Source organism: Chelonia mydas, chromosome 11 (genome assembly GCF_015237465.2).
Source record: "Chelonia mydas isolate rCheMyd1 chromosome 11, rCheMyd1.pri.v2, whole genome shotgun sequence".
In the NCBI taxonomy this organism is placed as follows: Eukaryota; Metazoa; Chordata; order Testudines; family Cheloniidae; genus Chelonia; species Chelonia mydas.
In genome coordinates this window covers 45,906,985-45,929,506 of record NC_051251.2, presented here as the reverse complement: position 1 = coordinate 45,929,506, position 22,522 = coordinate 45,906,985, and the positions used below count along the sequence as shown (strand labels likewise).

At 41.2% G+C, this 22,522-nt stretch overlaps 1 protein-coding gene across 5 annotated transcripts in view; it reads right to left on the bottom strand.

Moving 5' to 3' along the window:
* Positions 1-14,977: 14,977 nt before the first annotated feature.
* The window catches only part of UBE2E3 (ubiquitin conjugating enzyme E2 E3), an 83,122-nt gene continuing 75,577 nt past the window's right edge, over positions 14,978-22,522 (bottom strand). For all 5 annotated transcript variants that reach the window (XM_043525844.1, XM_037912406.2, XM_007069768.4 and 2 more), the window contains exons 4-6: positions 19,674-19,806; positions 18,039-18,186; positions 14,978-15,623 (exon numbers count right to left, since the gene is read on the bottom strand). In XM_043525844.1, coding sequence (XP_043381779.1) covers positions 15,526-15,623; positions 18,039-18,186; positions 19,674-19,806 — 379 coding nt within the window. In that variant the 3' untranslated portion in view covers positions 14,978-15,525. The remainder of the gene's footprint in view (positions 15,624-18,038; positions 18,187-19,673; positions 19,807-22,522) is intronic.

The window sequence follows — 22,522 nt, the reverse complement described above, 5'->3', positions numbered from 1 at the left end:
CTTAAGTCATCATGGTGTTAATCCCGTTCAGGCACTGTGACATTTTTCTGACACTGCTGAGCACAACTGCAGGGCAGGAGATAGACAGCTGCATGTCATCAGAGCTGTGTTGACAATAGAGCCTGATGTGTCTCAAACCTTTCACACTGAATTATAAGCAGAAGATGAGAATAAACACCTGAATAAAACATGCACTGAGGTTCATATAACACCATTGATCCACATACAGAATGCTCAATGGAATCAATATGAAAATATTTTGGCCAAAATTTCCAGACTTAGGTGCCAAAAGTTAAGCATGTAAATCCATGTAAATATGCGGTCTCTTTTTCGAAAGGTTCTGAGCACCCACAGCTCCCATTACTGTCACCGTGCAGACTAAGGGCCACATTTTGCTCTCAGATACATTGATGTAAATCTGAAATGAATGGACTCCTGTTCCCTCTTGTATCTCTGCCCTCCCTAGGAACTCAGATAGGAAACAGAACCCACAACCCCAAATATTTAGTCTAAGAAAGTGTGTGACGTGAGATTTAGGCCATGATTCAGATCCCACACTGCAGTGGGAATACTAGTGATTTAACGTATTGTAATTAAGAAGAGAAACAGCCCCACAGGTCCAAAAAAATCTAGTGTTACATTGTCATAAATCAGGAGTTATTTCCTTGGTTTCAGCCTCACAGTAATGTAACTAGGAGAAAAAATTTGCCCATGAGGCTGCAAGCTAAGACTAAAGGTTATATGCTCTCATCACTGCTCATAAACAACTCCTACTGATGTGATGTGGGAGCATGGGTGGAGTAAAGGCAGTAAATGGCCCATAATACTTATATGCTATATATTTGCATGATAACGAAGGTCTGAGCCTGATCTCATGTAGAGATTTTTAACTCCAGTGTAACCCCATTGGCTCCTGATTAGTCAGGTAGCAAAGCAGCAGAATTTGGCCATGAACCATGAATTCAACTTAACTTTCAGACTATGGGCCAGATCCTTTGGCCCCACTTCTACCTGCTTTGCACTGCTGGGCAGGGGAAGATTCCCCAGGAAGAGGGGAATGCACGGTGGCTTTGATTTAACTGTTTCTGTGCTATCCACTCCTGGCGCAGAATGTGTGTGCAAGACTGACAGCATGAGCTGAGGCACAGATGACCCGCGCCTGCCAATAGTGAGGGGGCAGAGTGAGGGCGGCGGGCTTCAGCAGTGTTACTGAGCATGCTTAGTCCATGTAAGCATGCTCAGTACAATCCAAGCAGTAAATTGGGGGCGGGGCGGCAGGGCACAACACTATGACCCTGCATGTCCCCCTCCCACATGTTGCCTCTGGCATGAGGATGATGGAGGGAGAAGGGGGCCAGCAGGTGTGCACTGGGCTCCAGCTGATGCTTGCCAGTGTGATGCCCCCAACATAGGTGCTGACTCCATGAGTGCTCCAGGACTGGAGTAGGTGCTCAGCAACCAACGGCAGCCAGCTCCTCCCTCTCCCCCCCAGCACCTCCTGCCTGCTGTGGATCAGTTGTTCAGTGGCATGCAGGAGGCGTTGGCAGGGAGGGGAGGAGCGGGGACAGGAAGAGGTGAGAGGAAGGGGCGTAGTGCGGACAGGAAAGGGCGGGGGTGGAAGCTTGGGGGAAGTGGTGGAGTGGGAGCGGGGCCTGGGACAGAGTGGGGGTTGAGAACCCCCCGGGATCTGAGTAAGTCAGCGCCTATAACATAATGGTCCTTACCAACATTATGGCCCCATTCTAACTGCAGCATAAGTTAGAGCCATCTTTGCTTCCCCCACCACTCAGGAGCCCTGAGCATTGGCACTAAGCTCACATCAGCTGAATATTGAGCTCAAACTTTCACATTAGTCAGTTTCTCATAAAAACAGTTGAGGAAATAGCTTCCTCTTTCAATCTCCTAGAAAAAGGAAGAGGTAGAAAAGCAAAGGCACTACAAGATGAGTAACTTCTATTTGTTGCTGTCTTCTGAGTCTGATCCATGCCAGCATTTAATACTTGTGCTAAAGACAGTTAAGTGTGCAGTACATGAAGTATCAAGGGTAGGTACTCTCATCTGATGTTTGCAGAGTGCTTGGCAGCTGTAGTAAGTAGTAACTTGAGCACTCTTTTGAGGCAGCAGCAGTTCCAATAGCTTGTGTCTCAACATGATCATAATAGTGTTGGAGAAGTATGGAAAATTCTGCTAGATTTAAGACACACAAACAAACAAAAAAGAGGCAAGACCTTAACCTGTCTAGTGACATTTGACTCCTACCCACCTCCCCAATAATAATAATAATAATTATTATTATTATTAATAATAAAAAACCTCAAGCGACAAATAAGGTCCTTACAGCCAAAGTTAGTGCCAGGGACAATAAGCGAGCTGCTAACAGAGCATTTGCTATGATGGGCCCTGAACTTCTGAATTCCCTCTTCTTCAAGGTCCAGAATACCTCCAGCCTTGTAAAACTCTGAAAAGGTCATCTCCTTCCCAGGATAAAGAGGAACTTTTGTGTCAAGAACTGGGTCTTGGGGACTGCAGTGGTTTTGGTTTCCTTTTCTGGCTTTGAGGAAGTTTCTCAGTTTATTTTTCTTTGCATTATCATGTGGCAAAGATTCCAAGGGCTGAGAGTAGGCATGTATTTAGTTGGTTAGATTATCCATTAATGTAATGGAGTTGTGTAAATCCAAATAAACAAATAGTGCTAACAAACCTAGCATGACCTCTGCACAATTTTGGTTTAACCCAGACTGTTATCATGATGTGCACCATTTAAAGGACAAAGAAAAAGTATCAGCAGTTCCTTCTCAGACTGTTATGCCAAACCTGACCACACAGAGGTAGGGGAGGGAGGGGAGGATGGGTATGCATGTTCTCAAGGCAATGGAATACCTTTTTAGGTCTTCCAGGACTGCCAAAAAAGTAAAGTATAATCCCATCTAACCATCACGCTGCAATGTTTGAAGGAGAGTGTTACTTTACTAGGATCAATTCATTCAACAGTCACATCAAAAGGAGTTACGATCAAGGAAAAAATTGAAGCCGAAAGAAACTAGCAACATAATCTCATAGCTGTACAACTACGTTACCAGGAGATGATCATTTTAAGCCTGCATTTAACATTGAGCTTTTTTTCAAAGTTGTGGAGTGCATGTTCCCACTAAGTGTCAGGACACAACCAAGCCTGAGCCACAAGTGCCTGCTATATAATTCTGGCATTCAATAGCGCTAGACCTCGTATGCCCTGAGGCATGCTCTGATTTAAAATAATTCATCTCCAAATAGAAATAAGGAACCATGATCAAGTTGTAGATTACATGGCTCACTGCCCACCGGATTTCTCTTACAAATCCCTTGGTACGCTCTGTCTCGAGCAGGAGACTATATATGCCATAAACTAGAAAGTCCTGGATCCCTGCAGTGCAATTTGTGGGACTTGGCAGTGATTCTGTAGGGATTCCAGCATTTTTGTAGAGCTATGTTGGCTCTAGAGTGTAAATTTGAGCAATCTGCATGAATGTATCACCCTTTGCACTTTGACTCTGTAATTGGCTTCAATAAGGACCCTACCTCAGGCAACACCTTAAGATGTCTGTAGTTTAATAGCTTCACTCCAGGTTCCTAATGTAAATTAATAGGGCAAGTAAAGCCTATAAGTGTGCAGTGGTGATTACATAGGCCTCACTTTGAAGACTGTCTAAATCTGATGGTGCAAGACTTCCTTTACAAAGTGTGTGATTTACACTGTAGGTTGAGGACTGAAAAATCAATGGCCACTTTAATCACTCAGTTAAAGCCTTTGCAAATCATTAGCAGTTTGGTGTGTTTAAAATATTTAACCTTGCATCATAACTCAATTTATTACACTCTGGAATGGCTACTGGAGAATAAGAGAATCATATTAGTCCCTGATAGTTAAATAAGCAAGTATATCATCAAAGTGGAAAGCCTTAGAAACCTACAAGTCACTTCTGTCAGCTTTACCTGATTTATAATGTTTAGCTGAGGTCACTCTTCTAGTAACAAAATATAAGTCAAGTGCCAAGACAATCCCTGTTAAATTACACAGTAATAGTTCACCATGACTTTCACTGATTAGAATAAACTCTTCCAAGATTTGAGCATTGGAACAGAACATGGAGAGTAAAGCATAAGAACTCCAATGAAAGACAAATTGTTATTTAAAGCACCCTAACAGGGCTTGGCTAATTTCCAGATGTCAGATATGCATGAATGTGTATTTAGAAGAAGAAAAAAAAAAAAAAAGGGGGGGGGGGGGCTTTCAATCCAGGCAGTCTAATAGTTAATCTAGTAAAGAATAAAGGACCGAACACTCTTTCACTTCATGTGGATGATAGCTATTTGTTGGGATTCTCTCCAAGACCTTTTCCACTCAGCTTATCCAGAACACCTTGTCCAGTTCTGGGAGAACAATTCATCCAGTTCTCTGGAATCCAAAACACTCAGTTTGACTCTGGATTTCATTAGGTTCCTTTATTTGCCATACAGCAAAGCTATGCTGAGTTGATCAGATTCACGCATAGGGCATGGGTATCGAGCGTAGTACACATCCAAAATTACACAGACAACCTCTTCCTTTATATACATTTATACATTACATTGCATTTTCTATACATTAAAGTACACAGTTTTGGATTGGATTGGTTACTTTGCAGGAACCAATCCCTGTACAGCATGCTCTGTCCACGTGCTGTTCATGTGGAACCTGATCTTTACTTTCCAGGTTTAGCTTGTCCATAGGCCCCTAGCATCAGCATGTTGCTGCTTACTTTAGCTAGCATAGACATCCTGACTCCAGCTTACTGTTTATCAAGCAAGCCCCTATTTACAACTTTACCTTCCATTCACCTTCTCAATTATGCCCACTAAGAAATGAGGTCAGTAACTTATGTCAAGTCAGGCCTACGCTAGCCATCTGCAAAACTTTGACCTGAATAAGATGATCCAAATCCTTCTCTCCTACATTCAGGTTTCCCTTCTCTTCCACGCTTTGCCTTGGCTGTTGTTTCAAGGCGATTGTCTTTCAAACTAGACTATTTTTATTTGATATCATTGCATTTTTATTGGTACTGTAGCCAGTTGTCAATATTCCTGTGACGGGGTATACCAGACACTCTGAGCCCCCCTGCTGGAGGCCTCCTGGCCCTGCCACACCCTTCCCCAGAAAAGATCAGTGGAGAGGATCCTCTAAACTGTCTAGAGTGGCTGTGCGGGACACAGCCAATTAGGGCTCAGCAGCCTAGTAAAAGAACAGCTGCAGGGCACAAGGGAGTTCAGTTCCTTGCTGGAGCTGTAGGAGCATGGATGGTGTATGGGTGACTGATGGAGCTGCAGAACCTCAGACAGGGCAGTGCTGCCAAAAGCTGGGGAGAGTGAGAAGGAGCCCTGGTTGCTGGAACTCCATTAGGGCCAGACCCTGAGGTAAGGGTGAAGACAGTGCAGGGAAGTGGCCCAGTGAATTAGATCAGTGTTGCGGCATAGATAAAGAGACACAGTAGATGGCTGCTACCTACAGGGTCCCTGGGCTGGGATCCGGAGTAGTGGGCAGGCCTGTGTCCCTCCTCCCCACACCATTAGCCACTGGGGGGAAGTGACCTGGACATTGACGTACCCTAGAGCGGGAACTGAACTGTAGTGGCCCATCTGGAGAGCTGTGACCGAAAGGCCCCCAACAGGCTGAAGACTTTGTCTGCAGGGAGGGAGCCCTCGGGCACCGCTCTATCCTGGAGCAGGGGCAAACTGAGAGAAAGGGCAGGCATATGCACTTGGCCAAGGGGGTGCGTGTAACAGGTGAGTGCAGCCCATTACAATTCCAAATATACCTTCTTTCTTTTCTGGGATATATATCCAAAGCAGATGGATACAGTGTTAGGTGGGATGGTCATAGACTAGTACCCAAAATGTTTTATGTTTTTTCCATCCTCTTAGGTTCATAAGAATATGTTTACTATTGTAGATTTCAAACCTGTTTTATGAGAGTGGGTGAGAAATGAGTATTGTGCTGAACACCTCTATTTAACAAGGCTGTAGCTGGGTCCTCTCATTTTGAACAAATTAAAAAATACTTTTTAACTGAATTTAGTGGTTATGGAGGATGACAGAGTGGCAGCCGTGAAGAATAAAGCTTTCTGCTTACTATGAGGCCAGGTAATGCAAAGGCAACAGGAGTGCAAGCTTCATCATACCACCCCATCAATAGACCTCAACCCTGCTTTGGAGAGAATCCTCCAGGAGGCATTCAGTCTCCATGCCCATGCCTCCTTCTGCCTGTCTGCTGGCCCTGACAGGAATTGTGCTTTTATCCATGCCCACTAGGAACTCCACGGAGCCTGGCTGTCACACAGCCAACATATGGAAACAATTTCCAGACAGTGCTTACTAGGTATCATTGAACTGTGACCCAGAGGTGGACCTTGCACCATCCCATTACAAATTACCTGGATCCTCAGCCTTCTACAGGCAGCTTTTCCTTCCAAAGTTATATTTTATATCCTATTTACAAAAAAGCATTTGGAAGGAAAGGCATGTAAGCTCAAGTACCTTGGCTGCTATAAAGCTCATTTCCAGCAGAGCCAGAGTGTTACATAACTTCAGGTGCTGTCAAATATATGGCTCTAAACTGTGTTACGCTGACATCTAGTGGAGATTTATTTAATCTAATATGATAAAACTGCCAATTATTCTAAAGGAAAAGCTCTTACAACGTGATTAATCCCAACAATGGGGAACCTCCAGGGAAAGCCTATTCTGAGCAGAGGCAAAACCTTCTAACCCTTTCCCCACCTCTGATAAATAACTAAGTAGCTAGATTTCAGAGTAGCAGCCGTGTTAGTCTGTGTCCACAAAAAGAAAAGGAGTACTTGTGGCACCTTGTCTCTAAGGTGCCACAAGTACTCCTTTTCTTTTTAAGTAGTCAGAGATCTCTATATTTCTTCCTGACTCCAGAAACCAAGAGCAAATGGGAGGATTATCCTCCTCTCCCTCCTCCCACCTCTACCCCATACTGTATGGGGAGTTTCTGGCTCTTCCCTTTCTCCATTCATGTGCAGTGGAGCTGCAGGGCCTTCCTTCTCAGCCCTGCACCGCTAGCATATTTGAGGGGGAGAAGTGGACTTGGCCATTCAAATATTCCCTCAAACTGGTGTAGCGCCCCCTCTCCACCCAGTTACCTTCTTTAACGCCAGTCTGCTTACAGGTTTTGATGGACAGGGCTGGGTTCTTCTGGATCCCGCCACCCACTCAGGAGGGTGTATCTTCTTTATTTTTTCCTATGAATTTATTTGGCAGTGCCTCCACCCCCCTCGCTCCTTCCTGGCCGGGTCACCAGGGCAGCTGGTGTATTAGAAAATTCTAACCACAGGGTAACCCCCACTTACTTGCCACATAATAGGGATCCTCTTCATGCAGGAATCAGGCTGCATAGGTCCCAGGATTTCCCCTCACCACAAAGGGGTGCAGGGCTCCAGGTGCAGATTACACAACTGTACTAAAATCCAAACTGTAGTCTCCTAGCCCAGCGTCCAGACACATACACAGCAGGCAGCGGCCCTGAACTAGCAGACAGAGCAGAGCTGACCATGTGGTGACTGGTCTCCCCTAGGGAGCTGGAGGGCTAACTCAGCCTGGCTGGGGAAGTTTCCCAGCAAAACTCTACAAACTGGGAATCATCAGTGGAGAAGGAAAAGCCCAGCTAAGGGATCTTGCTTTCAGGTCCCTAGAGACCAGTTCTCAGGGGGAACCCTGCATGCAGGCCTGGGACTCACCAGCTCCCACACAGCCAGTCCGGTCCTTGCCCTGGCTGGCTCCAGACAGACTCAAAAATGGCTTTTCCCCTTTCTTGAACTCCCTGGGAGAGACATCTCGCTCCCTACTGGTTGCCGGGCACATTCGGAGTTTGCCTTGGCTCCCCCTCCCTACCAGGGACAGTCTGCCTCTCCCTGAGCTGCCAGCAGACAGAGCCCCAGGAATCTAGGTAATCTCCTTGGGGGTTATACTGGGAATGTGGTATCCCCCTTTCCCCCTCTACCCCATATTGTATGGGGAGTTTCTGGCTCTTCCCTTTCTCCCTTCATGTGCAGTGGGGCTGCTGGGCCTTCCTTCTCAGCCCTGCACCCCTAGCATATTTGAGGGGGAGAAGTGGACTTGGCCATTCAAGTATTCCCTCAAACTGGGAATGTACAGACAGGTACTCTACCTGTGACTGAAACACCACTGTCTATGATGCCAGTACATGAAGCTCTCAGTGCCCTCATTAACTCAACCCCCCAGCTTCCAGCCCCCTCACTGATCAGGATGTACCTGACACGCCCAGGGTGTAATGCTATTGTAACCCTCACCCACATGCTCAAAAACCTCCAACCTGGTCTTTTAAAACAAAATGCTGTGTTTCATTTTAGATGGTAATTTATTTTTTTACAATCCCTAGATCACTTCCTGGGTGGAAGCCAGGAGATGCTTTGAAAGCTGAGATCTACCTGGTAAAGCAGTGGACAAAGAGCTGATGGGACATTGCCAGAGTTCTTCACAGTTCCTCCCTCAAGGAACCAGGTGAGGTGGGGGCAACAGAACTTCTCTTTTTCCCTTTCACAACCATGTGGAAATGAGGGGTGTTGGCAGGGGCGGATGGCCATTTCTTAAGCACTTTACTAAAAGCAACAAGGGAAGAGCCTTCTCCTAAATGTGCCAGGAACAAAATTCTTTCCCAGGCAGTAACAACAATCCAGATCCTCTGAAGATGTTTAGGATACTCCCATCACAGCACCGAGGAAATAGAAGTGTCCTAAGTCAGTTAGAAATCACTCTTTCAGCTGATTAAATAACTGTTGTTGAGGGGCTCTGATGAGAAGTCTCTTTCAGTCCTCATCACCTAGGCTGAAGCAATGAAATTGGACAAGGTTGGGTTAAAAGAGAGGGCTTTTCAGGACTGTAGAGGGTCCTTGCCAGAAAATGAACTAAGCCTAGTGCCATTCAGAAAATCCAGCTTCAAGGCCAAAATGTTGAAATTGGGATGTGTAAAATTCGGAATGGATGGCCTTATTTATGCACATCTCCCAATTAAGTTAATTTTTATATCAAAGTTTCAAACCGATGAAGGAGAAATTTATAAAATATTTCATTTAGTTGTGCAACTTCCATGAAAGTTCAGGGGATTGACAGAACTATGAAGACCAATGTTTGGAACTAAGTGTTTGATTTGTCCTAGCTTTACTTTTTAATGCAAAAGTTCGGTATTTTTTATTATCATCATTTTCACATAATGGCCAGCTTCATATTTTTTTTTACTCATGTCAGTGAAAATCCATAGCAAAGCTAACAACCTTTGGATTTTGCTAGCCAGTGAATTGGGATGCCTCTGACACTTTTCATGTTCAGGACTGCAAAGCAAGTAGTCTCCATATCTAGGTCAATAATATAGCTCAAGAAATATAGAAATCTGCCTAGTTTTGATCTCTCCAGGATTCACTTAATACTACTTCCCTTAAAACAACAACAATCCATTTTCTGGCTTAATTTTCCTGAGCTATTTTAGAAATGCTTGGATCAAATATTATACTGCAGGCAATAAAAATTGTGGTCATGTTCGGTGAAGGTAAATTAGTTGCTTATGTTATATACCAAACTAGGTAACAAACATCCTTGTAAAAGGTAACAAAGAGCATAATCAACAAGGAAAACCACTATGTAATTTTGATTTGTGCGCTAACATAAGGGAAATAATTCAAGTCATATTCCGTTAAAATATCGACTAAAACTATTTGTGCAACTTAAAAGGTAGATTATATGAATGTGTTTCTTACTACCATTAAATCCATAATTATAAAACAGTTTAACTGGAAATCACCAATGGTACAACTGAACTATAATGAAAAATGTTGTTGCATATTTGTAACAAATAGTTCTGATAATGAACAGTTAGCATATTAGCTCTAGCAAAAAACTGAAAAAAGAAACATAAAATAGCAAGTTGCATTGATCCAAATTTTCATAAATATAAAGGACATCTAAAGTACTGGAATATATAAGCACAAAGAAAGGCTGCTGCAATCACTTATTGGAAGTAATCCCACCACACACAATTGTACTTCAGCAGTTTCATTTATTGTCCCTATATATCCTTTCCTACTGCTGTTGAGTGGTTCCTCAGATAAATGTTAGATCTCTGATTTGTAACTCAGCAGTTTGCTTCAGGGATATGTCCAGTTGGTGCATACCGGAAAATGGTCTCCCACAGGACAGAGGCTCACCCCTATTAGCTACCTATATAAATCCCAAAAATTTCATCTCTGACAGCTCATTCAGTAGAGCCTGGAATTTTTGCCACCTGGAGCTCCTCTTGAAACCATGACCTGACATTTATTCTGTAGAGGGAGACAAAGCCCAGATTGATGACATGAGCTGGCTGTGCAGAAGCAGGTTGATAACTTGCCTTCAGGGACTCCTTCTGTGCAATGAGACCTTCCCAGTGTACATTGCTATTACTTTGTAAAGAACATATTACCCCTACAAACAGCCAGTACCAGAGAAATACAAAATCTTCCTTCCGGGTTTACTGGTGTTCCTTGGAAAGCTAATGCCCATTTGACAGACAATTGCCACTCAGTGGCAGATTAGCCACTGGGCCAACGGGGCCCCAGCCAATTGGAATGCCCTGGTGCCCTGACCCAGTCTGCCTGCCCACCAACCCGGGGCTCTTGCACCCGCTCCCGGCAGGAGTGCTGGGGGGGGGGGAGGGGCGGCAGGAGGAAGGGGTGGGGAGGAGCCCCACTTGCTCTGGACCAGGGTCCCACAAAACTGTAATCCACCTCTGCTGCCATTCAGTTTTGTAGCTGGAGTTAGGGATAATGACAAGAGGCACAATTGCAGGATGTGTTAGGGCCAACAGTGGTCCAGCTCTTTGTTTACTCAAATTGCTGCACCTCAAGCACAAAAGTGCAGTACCACAAACATTCTAGCAATTATCACTCACCTCCCTAGCTGGTCGCGGTATTCTGAGACCTCCAGCAAATTTTTAATATCCCATCAGTGTGCTACCTGCTTTTCTACCAAATCACCTTAGAACCTCCTTAGCTTTCATAATAACTTCAGCAAGGCTAAATGGCCTGCCCAGTAGAACAGGAACAACAGTGCTTCCCTGCAATACGTGTGTTTCAGATTCTGATCTCCCATGTTGTCCTGGGCTTCTACTGACCCATTTCCAGTGCAATCCTCGGTCATGTGGTAGATGTGGGGCTGATGAGAAAATGGTTGCTGTGATTATGTTGCTGAACAGCCAATGTGACTAGGAGAGGATTTCATAAGCACAAAGGTTGATAATGGTATTTTATACCTGCAATAGACAACTCCAAAAGCAACTCCAGAGTTGCAACTTTTTATAATGATCTGATTGCCTATCTATGACCAAGGTTACATAAGTACTGTAGTATTTTTATGGATGAATAGAATCCCGTCTTTTTCATACTGCAATTACTGTCTTCTGAGCTGTTGTATTCTGTATGCATGGAATCCACTTCTCCCATATCCATCCCCAGTAGTCAGGCTTTATTGAGGACAAGCAGGAGGGTTGGAGATGTGAAATCCATCCTCCAACCCACAGCCAAAGTGTGGGGATGGAAGACAATACTCTTAGCTAGAGGCAGAAGTAGCTGCTTCTTCCCCACACATGTTGAACCCAAGGGACTTTAGGGACACAGGATTAATGTAAAGTGTAACTTCAGTTGACAGCTCCTTGGCCCTCTCCCTTGCAGCTCTCTGTGGTGGCCTACGCAGGATCAGCAGGAAGCCCTTTGGAGATGCAAAGATATACAGGTAAATATGTTTAGATAAATCATAAATCCCTTGAAGAACAAGTATGTCATTATGACTGTGAAGAGCAGGATTATGACTTGATCTGTACCCACCTTACAGGTCACAACATGGCGGGGAGAACCCCCTGGGGCTGCAGCTCCCCCGCCACACAAGCAGGCCGGCAAAGGGCAGAGCCTTGACTCTACCCTGCACGATGTTCTCCCAACACAGGTGAGCCAGTGCAGAATGAAAATGAATCTGCACCTGCTAACAGGCTGGCACAGACATCTTCCTAGAGGGAGGAAGGAAGGGAGCAGATTGTGGCTCTGAGCTAATTCAGTCTCAGTCCTGCTTGTGGGGCAGTGCAACTCCGGGCCAATTACATTCTCACAATCTAGTCTCAAGTGATCCCCTCCTCTTCCGGTGATGTATTTCTGATAATCACAGGGCATTATGGCCTACACTGTGTTTGATCACATCCCTTTTAGCTAGCTGATGTTTTACAAGGATAGATACCATAGGCCAGGAAACTGCTGTCTTATGAATAATTCAGGAGCTTCTGTAAATATACAAATAAGGTTATTTTAGAATATAAACTACCTTCTGTTCCTTTAAATCTATCATTTTTCATGGGAAACTGAATACTACAATATTTCTGAAAATGCCCTTGACATAATTTAGAGCCGCTCCAAAGCTGCTCCAGGTTACGTTGCCTGCAGGCAGACGCAGTGGCTGTAGTGGACAAGAAATTGGCAGAATGCAAACCTCCATTTGCTCTGGCATGCACCTTTCTTTTTCTCCCTTCCCTCCAACAAACTGATGCTGAAAGGGGCGGCACAAAGCTGCCTGTACTAGTTCCCTGTGTGAGGATTTCCTGTGATGGGGAATCCTTGGCTGCCCTGTTAGGGCAGCTTTCCAAATGGTGCAAACGACCTGGAACCAGAGCGCGAGTTGAGCTCATTGTGTTTGACTTTCAAATCATGTAGATTCTGAAGAGGAAAAATGAAGATCCAGAAAAGCAAGAGGGGGAATTTTGAAATGTTAAATATGTTTTTTGCCAAAATGTCATTTGTGTTGACATTTTCCAGCCAGCACTAGTAGTTGTGGATAGGAAATCACAGAACTGGATTTTTAATAAAATAAAAGCATGCATCCCTACACTGATTTGCCAGCAGAGATGATTAACACTAGGAGAGCTAAGAAAATGGATTGTTATACACTTCAACTTCTCTTTTGATTTAGCATTTCAAATTGGCTGTAGGAGTTCTTGGATGCAGTCAGGACTGGAGGAGATTTCTCCCCAACCCCAGGGAAACAGACACACATGCTCATTTAACAACTAATTGATTTATTTAACAATACAAATTTTCTTTCTATGCTTGGTTTAGCAGAGAGAAGTTGAGAAACAAAATTAGCTTATTTTTTTAAAGTTTAAATGTTTACACAAAAACAACCTTTACTTCAGTAAATATAAAATTTACACACACAAACTACATTAAAAAGAACAGAATCATGACAAACCAACAAAAGGATGGGAATTCAGAGTAAAGGACCAAATGTCTAGGAAGGATAGAATGGGGCAATGTTAAGAAGGCATCCCACCTGTACATCTAGGTATTTGAAGTCTGATGTGTGATATGAAACCAAGTACATTAAAATAAGAATTACATCTCTTTTATAGCATATCTTTTGTGATTATAAATATCTGAATTCTGTAGGTCACATATTTAATATGTGAAATATATATTTTGCCCCTTGTTGGAAATTCATTGGAGTGTTGTGCATGCATTCTTCTACATACAGTAATCAGCAAGGTCTTTGAAGTCTCTCCCCAGACTTTAGTTATCTTTTGTATGTAGCATAGTTCCTTGGTTCTTAGAAGCATGTTTCTTTGCCAATATGTATTATTTCTCACTATGTACAATTCTGTAGTGAGAAATTGAGGTTGCGTTCAGCAGTGGTTCCCAGTACTTTGTTCACTTGCACTAGTTTATTACCACACTAAGATCTCCAATGTATTGGCCAGTTCCCTAACTTATTCCCCGTTGCCCTTTACAGCCCAAGCTCCAAATTCACCTCACAGTTCCTAAATATATCTAATTAGAGATATATGGGATATATAGTCCTTTGAGCCACCCTGAGGAAACGGTACAAATATTTAGAATAGAGCAAATGACACATGCTAAAGACCACCTCACCCAAGAACAGGGATGTAACAGTGATAATTAACTTTAGATAATCTTTAAATTCTTCCGCTGCTTTGATATTAAAACCTTGAAATTCTGCTTTCTACACATTTAATGTACAGAACATCTTAATAATGGAAGAGCTACATGTCCAAAAACACAAGGTCACATAGGAGAGAATTACTTTAAAAACAGGAGCCAATTATTTGTAAATTAGTTTTAAAGGGATCAATGAACACTTTAGCTGTACTCTGCTATCACTCAAGTGTCATCACTACAGTGATCAACACCCTAAACAGAAAATTAGTGACTGTAGTTTTCAAACTGTATAGAATATACACTTGCATTTTTGTTGCACACAAGATTTCCTGGTGATGAGTCTAAAACTCTAATTTTCAGTTTCACTTGCAATAATGCACTTCCCTACAAGTGTTTCCAATCTCTTTTATCATATCATAATGTCTGCCTAAATCTCCTCTATTCCTTTCTTTCCCAGAGAGCTGACAAAGCATCCAATCGGACTTTGGAAGACTCTTTTCAATGGACAATTGCAGTTCTCTGGCTGGGCGAGCCACATTCTTGCCATTCAAATTAAGGAACAAAGCCTCAAGCTATCAAGAGCCTGGCCCTGCTCCAGCTGAACAAATGAATGGAAAACTCAGGTTGACTATTATGGGAGCAGGATTGGGCCCATTTAATTTATCCACAATAACTGCCATAGCAACCTCTCATTAACTGTTCTCATTTTAACTGAAAAAACCTTGTTAGTTAAAACAAAACAAAACAAAAAAAGCCCAGGAAAATATTTTCTGTTTAAAAAAAAAAAATCCAGTGGAAAATTTTTACTTTTAAACAATCCACAGGTATACATTAAACATTTAATAGCAAGCCTTTGCTTGTGTATATTAATCCATAGGGACCTGCGATACAATAGCTTTGCATCACTGTTATATTTAAATTCACTCAAATACTATTTTAAATTAGGAAAACAAAGAAACTGCTCCTTGGGGAACATGTTTATTGTGTTTGAGATGATACACTGGGTGCTCTCTGAGCTACAAAGGGGAAAAGGAAATCCTTTCATTACAAACTGACAAAGGTAAAAGTTAAAACAGTTTTCACAACAGCATGTACCACATATTGGAAATAGATCTGGGTTTAATACAAATGACATAATTCCTAGTAATCTACAGCTACCTTTAATAACTTCATACAGATAATGAATTAGGCTAAAATGCACTATAATATTTGGTTGACTTCAGGAACAGTATCCTTAGTACATCACAAAATACATTTTGATATCCCAAAGAAGCAAGACTTGCAAGTAGGCTTTTTAAACATAACTAATCTACAGCTACAAAGTTCTACTCCTGATAGCATTTACCTTTTTTAGGGGGCAGAATCCCAGTCTTCAAAAGGATAAAAGCAGAGAGTAGAATCAGTATAACATATACACAGAAGTCCGTATTGTAAAGGCTATAAAGATTTGTTGCACACTGTCAAGTTGCCTCCTGCACCCTCACAGAGCACAAGTAGTTTATGTCATTTATGTTGCATATCTCTTGGTCCACTGTCTGGCTATCCTGTCATGTTCTGCTCTGTTGGTCAGGTACTGAGTGGCTATGCTTCCGACCAGAGGATCAGCTGTAACAGTTTGGGGTAAAAGAAGAGGAAGATAGGGAAGAAAAACAACATCAGAGATCGTTCTATTAAAAAAGGAAATATTTTAAAAATCACTTGCTTCCCAGTACACCCTCTTTGTGAGGCCAAAAAATGCTAGGCTTTGTAACAAAGGGCTTGACACACAAGACATTTTCAAGAACAAACACCCAAAGCAGAATGAATAGGAAGGATTTTAATCTGTTTTGATTATCTGCAGGCTCCAACATTTAGTTTCTTTAAAAGACAGACAGACATCTGTGTTAAAACGTTATAGCTTTTCATTTTAGCTGACTGTCTGAAAGACAGCTACAGGCTAGGAGTTATGTAAAACCAGAAACAGCCCAGGAGCCATTTGTATCTGGAACTGCTTGATATTATGCAAAATATATAATATTTTCACTTTTAAAATGCTAAACTTAAAAAGAACTTCACATGCCACAGCAGGCCAAACGACTTCTGTGCAGATTAACACATCAGAGGTGTGTTAGAGGTGTCAGAGGTGACAAAAGCCTGATCTGAAAGATTTCCTTTTGACACCCTTAAAAGAACAGATGGTTACTTCCAAGCTTATTAAATACCACATAGAGTCTGGTGCAACTGTATGAAAATTTAGATGACTATCGCCTCACCTGGAAGCCCATTCTCTGTAAAGAACCTCCTGACTGGTCTCTCGTAGAATACGTCTATATTGCAAAAAACCAAACGCATGCAGCGAGGCGCAGAGCCTGGGTCAGCTGACTCAGGCTCACACTATGGACCTAAAAATAGCAGAGTAGATGTTCTTGCTTGGCTTGGAGCCTGGGCTCTGAAACCTGGAACATCTACACTGCTATTTTTAGCCCCAAAGCATAAGCCTGAGTCAGATCACCCAGGCACTGAGACACACTGCTGCAGGTTGGTTTTTTTTTGTTTTTTGCAGTGTAGACATACCCTCAGTTAGCCTATGCTCCCCAGGTCTCCTGTGACCCAGGATCATCAGGATTAATTTTATAAATACAGCGGGGGCCCGCTTAAATCTTTCTGCTGCTGAGAAGTGTTACCAGATCTACTGGAACTCCTGCAAACATGGATAGGGAAACTCTTTTTGAAAACAGCAACATTTTTCAAAAACCTGTGCATCTATTAGCAAGTTTTATTATTTCAACTCTCCTCCCCCTTAAGTTTTCTCACTGTCTCTTTGTACATAGACGCTCCATTTCGATGATCATACTTGTATCTGAAAGCTAAACTTTCCCCACGAGTCCATGTCTTTCTGAAAATAAGGTTACTAATCCTGGACAGTTTATTCCACTGTTTTTCAAACTGGGTGGTGTGGCATGCCCTCCCTGGAGGTGGGGTGGGGGAACAACAAAGCTATACGGGGGTGGGGGGAGCAGGGAGTGGCGGGCTGTGGACCGTCAAGTATCCAGGCCCCAGCAGGGCAGCACTGGGGAAAGCGCTCTCCCCAGTTTCATTCAGTTTGAGCTCTGGCTCCCTGCCCTGGGCAACCCCTTTAACAACTTGAAATAAAAGAGTAAGAAAAGCAGGGGAGCTGAAATGTTGTTTGGTTACAGGGATAGGATACACCATCAACATTGCACCTTCTTTGCTTTCCCCCTTCCTTTATTTGAAAACATCGGAGTGTAGCTTCAACTGAACAAACATGAAAACTAAGATATTTCATAGAATAACCGTACGTGCTAATTTACAGGATTTTTATGAATTCGAAGTGTTGGATGCATAGCGTAGTGTATATTAACGAATTCAAGGCTCTTTCATGATAAAACCCTTGACCGAATCCTGCTCCCATTTAACCTAGCGTAAATCCAGAATAAATCCATTGATTTAAAAGGATTGCCCCGTATTCCTTCCAGTTTCACAGTCTTGGAGCTGTTTGAAACAGTCACCTCTTAAACTGAAAATCTGTATTGTCTTCCCCCCCCCCAAAATATATTTAAGGAGGCTGAACAGGAAGCTGTTTTTATATAATGGTCAAGTGGTTAAGGCAATGGAGTGGGAGTCAGGAGATCTGGGTTCTGTTTCTGGATTGTCCACTAACCTGCCATGTACGCTTGGGCAAGTCATGTCAACTCTCCGTATCCCTGTTTCCTCCTTCTGTAAAACGGGATAATGCTATTTATCCTCCTTAAAGATGGATGAGTGAAAAGAGCCATATGAGAGCTAAGGACTGAAGTGTGAACTTGGCACTGGCTATGCAAAGGCTAGAAAATATATTGCAGGGAGCAATCTTGCCATGATACAAATTTAGATGAATTTAAATAAAACAAGGGGTTTTAATCTCTAATCTCAAACGTCTATTTTAAGAATGACAGCATTATTCTGTAGAGAATCCTCTATTGAATCATTTTTGCAGCAAATGAGCAAGAGTTCATGCTTGGTAAATTAGAATTTGCTTACCAGGATTGCAGTCTGTCAAGAGAGAACAAATAGACAGCAAAACCTTTGAAATAGTCAAAGCAGGGCTCCAGTTGTCTTTCAGAATATCCAGACAGATGACTCCCTGACTGTTGATGTTGCAGTGATAGATTCTGGTACGGAAAGTAACCTAAAGTTACAGACAAAAACCATTAAGTGCTATCTATGAATAGCCTATCCCTACCTTTTGGGTAGCAGAAGTTCTGAAGGATGCACTCTGAATGGAGCAGAACGTCTGCAGAGACCTTTCTCGTTCCCTGCATTTTAATACACTTATCAAAAAAGTGCACATTTTGCTTCATTCATTGTAACTCTTCAGGAGCCTTGGCCTTATTCACTGCACATTTGGTAGGTAAATCACTTTTACACAGACTCTTTGGCATGCACCCCGAGTCATACAGAGTACTACAAATGCAGCGTGTATTCAGTATAAATATTATATTGTGTTTGAGTAACAGTTTGATCATGAGCAAGACTGTATTACAATTATTGCAATGCATATTTACAAATGGACAGGGTTTGGCTTGCATGTGCAATCTTAGCTTTATCTTTTCCTTACTTTTCAGCACCTAACTGTGCAACCTTAGTATCTATTTAAATATTGCTTTTTAGGGAATGTAATGCTATTGTCATCTTCAAAGCATTTTGCATATTAAATCCTCATTGCATCCCCGTTAGGCAGGAATTACTATACTTATAAAGCATTTCTATTGCAGTAAGTGCCATCATACTTCTGTTTTAATTTATTTCAGATTAATATTCATATAGTATGAAAATGGTTTCTATGCATAAACAAAATGAGTAAGAAATATTTCAGTGCATTAGTTGCAGAAGGCACAGTTTATGGCAGAGCTGAGTAAAACATCCATTTTCATTTTACTATACTTTGGGAGACAAATCTGAATGTCTGATGAAACTCACACAATTCAACATAATAGTGTAATCTTGATGTGGAATTAGAAACATTCTGCAAAAACTCTTCATCATTCCATGAAAACAAACTTACGTCAAAGAACATTATGGTTTGTGTTTTGTGCTTTTCGGGAAGTCTGAGAATGCATTATTCTTTATGTTGTAGTGCCCCAAGGAACCAAAATACATAAATAAATAAAAAAGACATGTCAATGTACAGTGGCAGTCAAAAAGGCAGATCTAATCAGTTCCAGTTACACTGACATTTTATAATAATGGATCCGATCACAGGATTCTTAGCCAACTGGAAGGTACAATGTTACATTTTTTAGTTGAATTTATTCAGTTCTAATATCCTTTCTTTTTGTTGCTGATTGCTATGAAACTTATGTGTAAAAGAGAAGCCACCTTTTATTGGAATTAGTTTTTCACCTATTACTCCTGACCAATTACTTTAGAATTATCACTCAATTCACCACTAGGAAAGTTGGAAAAAAAAACCATATGGATTGTGAAGCAGACATATTTCTTGAAATTGTTTGCCAAGATTTTCAAAGGTGGTTTGGGGCATCTTTTAGGACATCTTAAAAGGGCCTAATTTTCAGAAAGTGCTGAGCACTCATCTGAAAAGCAAGGCCTTTCTCCAAAAAATCATTAGTCATTTTTAAAAATCTTGGTCACTATAAATAAAAACCTTACCCTTACCTTTGGTGGCTTGAATGGATAATCGGACGAAAATGTGATATCCAGGAAAAAAACACCTCCTTCATATACAGAACCTGGGGGTCCAAGTATAGTTGATCTCCATTCATAAATGTTATCTCCTTTCGGGCCAGCACTATTTAAAAAGAGAGAGAGAATCAACTTTTCCTTTGTGAATAACATCTGTAGTGATTACCATTTTACCAGTTATTATGTTTAATACCAATCATTTACATGACTTCAGAAGGTGCCAAGCTTCTCATTGACTTCCGTGCGGGATTATTGCTTAAAACTAGGCATTGTATGTAGGTACCTAACTGAATCAGGACCTTAGTCCCTTTGAATGTTCTGGCAATGGATTGGATAACCATTCCACGTTCTGGCAATGCAGTGGATTCATTGGACTATCACTGTATAAAACACAATTCCCATCTTTATGTTCTGGAATATTTAGCTGCAGTAAGCTTCTGTGTTCTGTCCTTCCAGTTACATGGGACATACATAAGAAAAAGAAATTATATCTCGCACCCACTCACCGGAGCTGGGGCATTAGAAAAAAAATGGTCACAATTTATATTAAGGGCACATTTATAAATAGTTTATAAAGGGTTAATATTATAAACGATTAATAGATGTTTTGATAAGAGGTTAATTGATTTAGAGATCGTTAGGCTCCAACAGGTGAACAGATTGTTTGTAACCATAGCTTATAGCCATCTATAAACACCATCTATGGATGTGCTTATACCCAACTATAAGATATACTACTCCAGTCTGTAATATCTATTAACTATTTATACAATTAATTATAAAAGTACCTTAAAGTAAAGTGTGATTAACGAGTGTAATAGTGTTAAGCTGTTACATGTTTACTGTCACTTGTTTAGGATAATATAGAGTAAAACTGTGTACTCCCCACACTGGAAAGTTTAATGACAGGTTTCAGAGTAGCAGCCATGTTAGTCTGTATCCGCAGAAAGAACAGGAGAACTTGTGGCACCGTAGAGACTAACAAATTTATTAGAGCACAAGCTTTTGTGGTCTACAGCCCACTTCATCGGATGCATAGAATGGAACATATAGTAAGAAGATAGATATATATATATATACACACACACACACACACACAAACAGATAAGTTGGAAGTTGCCATACACACACACAAACAGATGAGTTGGAAGTTGCCATACGAACTGTGAGAGGCTAATTAGTTAAGATGAACTATTATCAGCAGGAGAAAAAAACTTTTGTAGTGATAATCAAGATGGCCCATTTAGACAGTTGACAAGAAGGTGTGAGGATACTTAACTTTAGGGAAATAGATTCAATATGTGTAATGACCCAGCCACTCCCAAGTTCAAGGTTCTCTTATGGGGAAAAAAAATAAGGAATTTAATCTATTGTAACACAGCACCCCCAAATTAATAGGAACCTCCATAATTATATATTTGTGTTACTACATGCTGTATATTTTAAAAATGGTAATATTACAGACATTTTCCTCAGGAAGGAAAGAGCATGTTATACAAATTTTCTAGCAACTGAATTGATGTCAATATTACAAATCTGTTTATGAAATAATGAGCTAGCATTTTCCCAGCTGCTGGGATGTTAGAATTAATGCTGTAAAAATGTGAGTGTCTGTCTACATCCCGTCTCAAATATTCAAAACAAAACTATTTCTCCATAAAGCAGGCATTGATTTAAAAAATATGAGTAAGCCTCTACAAAAATGTAATTTAAGGTAATGTTTTGATTTTACATTTGCAGATTCCTCTCTTCACGAGATCCCCGCTGATGGCTGTGCAGAGTAACATAGCTTGAGAAAATGGCAATACGAGCATTTGTGTCTTACTATAAACCAGTTTCTTTCCTGCTTTAATACTCAGAAGAGGAACTTTTTCATCATCATCATTATGCATCCACACATCCTGTGTCATAAACATGGAAGCATTTTTTAGCCTTAAGATGACATTCAAGAGACAGCCAAATGCTGATTTTAATTATGAATTCTCTTCCCGTTATAATTCATAGCTTATTCATGTTTGTTAATCAGTGACTGTTTTATGCACTAAATAATTAGTCTGTTTGAGGCCTTTTCTTTATATGGCAAAAATAATCAGGAATTCTTGCTAGCATTTTTAAATACATTTTAAAAATAATCTCTGGTGGTATTGTAGCTATTGTCCCTTTACCAAAAATAAAAGTAGACAGCTTCCAGGTTATAATTATCTTAACTTTGTTGAAAAGAAATACTACGGATAAAATTTGGGCCTGTAAACCTTGACCCACGTCCTTTTGATTTGTATTCCATGTACAAAGGAGTTAACAAAAACTGCAGATCAATTTTCGAAGAAAAAGTGAAAACTATGTAGGAGGATGCCAAGCAATAGTTCTTAATGCAGTAAATTGTTTGAACCTCACATCGCTACTGTAGATTATTCCATTCATGCTTTCTAAAAAGCATTTAGCAATTAGCATAAGAACTAAAAATACTGGAGCAATAATGACAATATTTAAAACCCACATAGGCCACTGAAAAGTTTTAATTAATTCTTGATATTAATCAGGCTTATAGCTAATTAATATTATGCTTGGAAACTAAATTTCTATGAAGCAATTCAATTTCAGCATTAGTTGTCCTAATGGTTATTTTATAGTCTAATGCAGAGGTTAGTGTTCTTGCCTCACGTGTCAGCTACCTTTCTTTCATACAATTCTAATGGCTGGATGGCACTCAATCATATTAATGACATAGCTGAATTACAATAGCGACATATTTCAGCCAAATGAATCAGTCACAATTAAGTACTGTTGTGGCGTCTAGCTTTGAGCCAAAATATCTGGCAATC